The sequence below is a fragment of the Mus musculus genome, chromosome 14 (assembly GCF_000001635.26).
Source record: "Mus musculus strain C57BL/6J chromosome 14, GRCm38.p6 C57BL/6J".
Lineage (NCBI taxonomy): Eukaryota > Metazoa > Chordata > Mammalia > Rodentia > Muridae > Mus > Mus musculus.
Genome location: NC_000080.6, coordinates 6,530,557 through 6,537,277, shown reverse-complemented (window position 1 = coordinate 6,537,277; position 6,721 = coordinate 6,530,557). Strand labels below are relative to the sequence as shown.

The window sequence follows — 6,721 nt, the reverse complement described above, 5'->3', positions numbered from 1 at the left end:
CTGTGTTGTGGTGACAGCAACTGCCTGTGGTTCATCCATTCTGTTTGCTCTGGGTTCACCAGCAGGAATGTTTTCCAGGCTGCTCAGGCTATGTCTGAAAGAGAATGACGATGAAGGAGAGACCAGACCAAAAAAGAAGGAAGAGGGAATCCTTTCTCAAGAAAAAGGAAGAAGGAAATTGTTCTGGAGAAGGAACAGTGAGTCCTGGGCAAGGTTGGGGAACTTCCTGGTAGAGTTAGGCTTGAGCTGGGCCTTCCAGGAGTAGGTCTTACAAGCTGAAGCCTTGGACTTTGTCAATGTCAGACAAAGAGTCAAAAATTTCTGATAACTAGTTTAACAGAGCCAGGAATTGACAAACCTGCAGCTACTTTTCTGGGAGCTATTTAATTTCATTTTGAGTGGCAAAGAATGCCAGGAGTGGGCACTATGAGAATAACAGTGCATCCTTTCATGGAAGGGAGTTGAAGCACTTCATCTTCCAGATTACTGTAGGTAACTTGAGTCTCTGATGAAAAGAACAGAGAAGGATGCTCCCCTGGCCATGTCATGTGGTGAGGTCTCAGACACTTTGGATTTGAAGACACATGATTAATTAGGGCTTGATAGTGCTAAGCACTATGAACTCCAGGATTTCCCTGCATCACATCTGATATGACCTGACAATGTTCCCCATATCTTTATGTTTGAGGCAGCTTATAGATTTCAATCAAGGGGGCCTGTAACAGGGAGTGTGGCATATGTCTGACAATGGTGGTTAGGAAGAGGAACATAGCTTAGCAAACCAGCTTGAAGATAGCTTTTCTGCTCTTTTAGGGATTCACCCTGTCTTTACCTTTCTCTCTCCCTCCATCTTCTTCTTGGGACTCAGAATGGTCTCCCCTGCCCCTGGGCCATCAAGTATGCAAATTCATTTGTGTTTATCTATCTGCAGGGTCTGCTAGAAATACTTCAACCCAAAATTCCAACATCACAAATCAGATATCAAATATAAATAAAGTAGAAGAACTGAAATTGCATATAAGGAAGATCAGCAATGAGAGGAAGGAAATGTGTGAAATCCTGAATGTTTACATGTATGAGGATTTAAACTACAGGTAGGAATTATGACCAGTACCCTATTGACTGTATTCTGCCATCTGTTACCCCAATTTCCTTCAATGAATGGAGTTTGTCATCTCTCATCATTCAATTAAGTAGCCCTGAAAGGTGTTTAATTGTTGGATAAACAAGGTGCTGTGTGTTTATTATCATCTTCTTTTTTACTTGACCTTGGGGTGCTTGCAATCTGATTGTTGCTCTAAACAGCTGGAAGGACCTGCTCACACTTACTGTCTCTCAGTGTGTGAATGCAATGCCTGCAGGCTATCACGGCTTTACTCTGATATTGTTTATTATAATCTGAGAGATGGCACCTCACAGGATTTATTTGGCATTCTAATTGTGTCTGTGTGTGTGAATGTAGATGTGTGTGTGTTTTGTTCAGGACTGGGGCTCTGGGACCTTTGATGGGGTCTGAGGATTTGTGTGAAGCACAGTTTGCAGGTCCTGAGAGTGTTGAGTCCATAGAGGTCCAAAGTGATCACCAGGGAAGTTTGCTCCTGGTGTTTCCTTGGTGTCACACAGGAATCTTCTGGGGGAGGAGGTGTGATAAAGCCTTTCTCCTGTAAATACTAGTTGTGTCCTCTGGGAATTCAAATAACAACAGGAACCAAGGAATGATAATCCCTGCCTTAAAAACAAGAGGAAAGTCATTACAGATATCTAATGGACCCATGCCTGTGGCACAGTGTAGTGGAAAATTGTCATAAAAGAAGTCTATTCCTTCATGCTTGTCCGGGAAGCCCTTGAAGGTCAGCTAGCTCCATTTGGTCCCCTGGTTCTGCTGTCCTCTACCCAGGATAGTAAGTTTAATTAGCACCAAGGGGACCCAGTGTGAATGAGCCAGGATGTGGCATGCACTCGGCTTGGTAGTCCATGACATAACCTGTTGGCACATGATTATTGAATCCTTAATTCAGCAGATTATTTGCTTCTTGGGTCATGCCCTAACACAGGATGAACACTGAATTCAACATAATTAAATCACAACATGAGAAGACAATGTTGGATATGAATAAAATGACCCAGTCCATAATTGGTGCCATGCAGTACTCCAAGGAACTGATAGAAGATAACTATTCCTACAGGTGAGTCAGTGACACAATTGAGATCCCCAGAACTAGGCAAGGAATGCTTCTATCCTGTTAGGACTTTGAACAAAAGCAAGGGCTCTGGTTCTATGCTATCTGTTTTTTATCCAGGAACCCTGCCTTGAGGCAAGGATCTTGGATTTGTACCTCTTGGACTCAGTCGTCCTAAGTGTGAAGATTGTCCAACACCCTCCAATCTTTATTCTTCCAAATTCAAGATCCTGTACATTGAAAACTTTTCCAACTTGCTGGGAATATCCAGACACCCTGAACCTCTAGGTTTCTGACCACAGATTAAAAGATATACGATTCCCGACAAAAATGAAAAGAGTGTACACCTTTTGGGTCTTCTACAACTCTCAGAGGGGATAAGCCCTCTCCCTGCTGAAGGTTTTATGGTACCACAGACCTATAATCAACCATGAGGAACATGTCCTCTTCTGTGATGTATATGGTGCACTCTTGGTGTCAGGGTTTTTAGAAGTTTGTTGAGTCCTCTGGAATATGGGTGGTATCTTGATTTGACTTGTCTTTGTTTGGTTCTGGTATGTATATTGTGGACTCTTCTCGGGCTTTCTGGGGATCAGGCCCTTGCAGGGATCATGGGACTTGTAGGAGTGGCAAGGCAATGGAATCTGCCTGGGAATCACCAATTTTTCTTTGTGGATCAGCATTAAGGAGGACCACCTTCTCCGTGAGTGCACTCAACTCAACGAAAAAGTAAGGATATTACTGAATGAGAACAGAAAGCTGCTGGTGGAGCAGGCTGGAACGCAAGTGTCCTGTGAGGAAGAAAAGAGGTTCTGTGAGGAGGCCAGCAAGAACATCTGTGCCTCAAGTGCAAAGGAACAGCAGGTAGGAAGATGTGTATCAGAGGCAGATTGCCCTCATGTCTAACCATAAACATAGACAATCCCAATATCACAGTCCACCAACTTCTCCAGGCACTCACCTATGTCTCCTCCAAGGGTTTGTTTATGTGATATCTACAGGGCTCTCTGTGGAGGTAGCCTGGTTCAAGAAACTGCATATTTGGCATGCAAATGTTCTGCTCTGCTAGAATCACTAAGGGGGATAGGTTGTTTACACATCACAACTCTACATGCCTTAAGTTTGAAGGGTGCTGTGTTGGAGCCCTTGTTGAGAATAGCAAGAGCTTTGAAGGAAGAAGTAAAGGCCTGTAGCTCATTTGCTTTACAGGGATCTGTGAGATTCTAGGTAGGAAATAGTTTGCAGGGATGACACCTAGTGTAATTGACAAATAAGTGGATTTCATTGCTGTCTTTTGGCGGCTTTTCTATTCCCCCCTTTCCCCCTCTATCTCAAAATGGTCTCTTCAGGCTTCATATATGTTGGTTCACATTGATAGAGCCTGAGTAGCAGCTTGTCAGTCCTATTTTCTTTCAGTGTTGTTGGAGTGGTCTTTCCCGGCCTGAGAGTCTGGAGTTGGCTGGATGACCGGAGATGACAGAAAGGCTTCTCACAGGCTCAGGTTTGGTGTGTGATTTCTGAGGCTTCATGAAAAAATTTCTTAATATATGCCCCCAATTCTGACCAAGAAGAGTGTTCTCTAGTGATTTTGGTTAGATGTTTTTTTTCCACCCCCTGTGACAGGGATTCTCTGTGCAGCACTGGCTGTCCTGGAACTCAGTCTGTAGACCCGAATGGCCTCAAACTCATAAATCTGCCTGCCTCTGCCTCCCAAGTGCTGGGATTAAAGGAGTGTGCCACTATGAACCGGCAACTCTAGTGGCTTTTATTCCTATAAATAATCACAGAGTCGTTGGGTCTCCCTTGAAACAACTCCTCTGCATAGTCTGAATTATCTTGGTCCTGAACCATAACAGATACCTCATTGTTTTCTACTCAGTTTTGATTTTATGTGAATAAGTCTGTGTGTGCTTGAGTGTGTGTGTCTGTGTCTGTGACTGTGTGTCTGTGTGTTTCTTTTTGTGTATGCATGGCTTTTCCGACCTGTGTCTCTCTCGGTATGTTGGGAGGCCAGTCAATGTCATCTGAATTGTCCAGTCATTCTCTATATTACTTCTTTGAGCCTTGGTCTCTCAATAAACGTGACATTTACTGTTCTGTTCTGTACAGTAGTCTTTGCATCTTCTGTCTACTATCAGGTAGCACCCCTCTCTTATTTATTTTAACAAATTGATAAACGACACAGCTATTTTAAAAATAAGTGTTAGATTTCTTCACTTTCCCTGCATAGAGTTATCTCCCTGGGCGACTTGGTTTTGTCTCATTGGCTCCACCATGAACATGCACAGAATCCTACCCTGCATAACTCTGCTAACATTGTTTTTGCTAACTATATCGTGGGCATGGCTTTGTTTCAGGTTAGATTCCCCCTCATAGTTGGCACAGTGCTGCATTTTATAAATGTCACAGCACGTCATTCAACCAGCTTTCTTCTGACTGATATTGAGGAAGATTTAATATCACATGAATTGTAATAGGTTGAAAAGTTCCTGGGTAGTGACCAAAAGTCACTGTCTTCCTCTGATGCTACCAAGGAACCAGTGTAGGTATAGTGAGGGGACCAAGAGAGTCAACATGGGGCTTGCTGTCGGCTTTTCTTAGGAAGCTCTTTCTTGGGAATTTGGTATTGTGTTGTCCAGGTTATCTGTGCAGAGCTTGTAACTTCCTTGTAGGACCAGAAAGTATCTGCATGAAAAAAAGTTTCTGAAAAGGAGTTAATTACAGATGAGGGCCTCAAAGACTGCCTGAGTCTAAGAACCTTACACACGTACACATCAGAGGTCCTAGTAGGTGCTCATGCAACAGGAAATGTGCTGGGCAACAGTAATATTTTCATTGATTTGTGTTTGTGTGTCTCTGTGTGTGTATTGTGTCCTGTATATGTTTGTGTTTCTTTTGTATGGTGTGTGTGTTTGTCTGTGTGTGTTTTGACCACCTTTGCCTGAGCTTGTTTATACTAAGGTTTTGTGTTTGCTTAATACAAGGTAATTTTGTGTTTGTGATATGGGTGCTTGTATATACAAATGTGTGTGTGTGTGTTCGTGTGTGTTTGATTGTGCATAAATGCAGCTGTGTGTGTCTTCCAGAAGCCAAATTTAATGACAAATGCACTCTGAGGTTTTAGTTTGAACCTATGAAATATCAAATACAGCAGTCCAATTATTCTGCATGCTCACCTAACTCCAAAGAAAAAAGGACACAAATATTGTTGTAGGGTCAGATTTTTAATAACTCGAGAAAAAACAATTGATTCTCATTGAAATTTTTATGGGAAATGTAAGAGTTATGGTATATGGAGGTAAGGAGGACATTGCTGTATAAAATCCATGTGTTTATGTCCCTTTTCTGCTCTTGGTGAATTGTGAAGGACCACTGCAAGGTCAGGTGGCTCACTGTGTCTTTTAAGCATTCCAGGTTGTTTTCCTCATTGCCTGCCACCATTGCATTTCCTGCTACCTCTGCTCAGTAAAGCTTTGCCTTGTAGTTTGTCTTGGATTTTACTCATTGAGAGATTGAGTTGCTTGGAGCTGAACTTGCATCCAGCAGAATTCCCATAGCTGTGGAGCAAACCAGGCCTGTTACAGGAGCCCATTGAGGGTCTTGATAATCTAAAGTACTCACAATATCTTATCTGTGTAGCATTTAGCATGACTGTTCTTCAACATCATTTTCTCAGAGTTAAAATCAACCTTAGTGGGGGTTGGGAGAAATGAGGACCTTCAGACAGTTCTGGTAGTATAAAATTGCTTATGTCTGTTAGAGGCCATGTTCAGAAAGTGGAAAAGAAGTCCACTTTGACCCAGTGCTTCCAGAAAAAGTAGGAGTTATCCACAGAGTTTAGGGCGTTCAGGGTTGTAGTGGTCCTCAGAGCAGCCCTGAAGGAGAAGCTATCCTGATGTCCATCTGCTGAAGGATGAAAAGGCCCTATGTGGTGCAGCCCTTCCATGAACTCAGTGTGCATGCAATAATCCATGCAAGCTTTTGTCCTTTTGTCCTTCAAATTGTCAGCCTTATCCTACTCAAAATAGCTCTGACACAGTCACATTCTAGGGAGAAAAATGTTCCTTTGCATCCTGGTTATAGACAGTTCCTATTACTCTGGGCTCATACCTTTGGACACCAAGTCAGTCAGGTGATGGAAAAGGGAGATTCTATTGGAAGAAACTGTTTACTTTGGGACAAGTCTGAAACAATGAGCAACAACAAGAGACTGGTCCATCACCAACATGTGACCCTAGGCTGGGAAACAAACCTATTCTACACAGCCTTGGGAACTTGCTGAGCCAGATTCGATAATAGGACAAGAACCCTGAATCCCAGACTGGTATATGAGTGGAAAGCATATCACTGATTGAGCTGCCTATATGCTATGCCCACTAAATACCTTTCCCATTCAAGATTTGTTTTTATGCCTCCAAAGTGTCCTGGGAGATTTTTATATTAGTATTAACCGAGAAACTAAACAGGTCACTGCAGTACAATATGCTTGTATTGCATAAATACAAATATTATGTGCGTTTGAGGGTGTAACCTACAATAGT

General features: G+C 42.6%; 1 protein-coding gene across 1 annotated transcript in view; it reads left to right on the top strand.

Annotated features, from left to right (window-relative positions):
* LOC108168187 overlaps positions 1-6,721 on the top strand; it is a 38,192-nt gene continuing 31,471 nt past the window's right edge. Inside the window, exons 1-4 of the mRNA XM_017316335.1 lie at positions 1-197; positions 932-1,094; positions 2,055-2,186; positions 2,861-3,044. Of these exons, the coding sequence (XP_017171824.1) occupies positions 68-197; positions 932-1,094; positions 2,055-2,186; positions 2,861-3,044 (609 nt within the window). The 5' untranslated portion in view covers positions 1-67. The remainder of the gene's footprint in view (positions 198-931; positions 1,095-2,054; positions 2,187-2,860; positions 3,045-6,721) is intronic.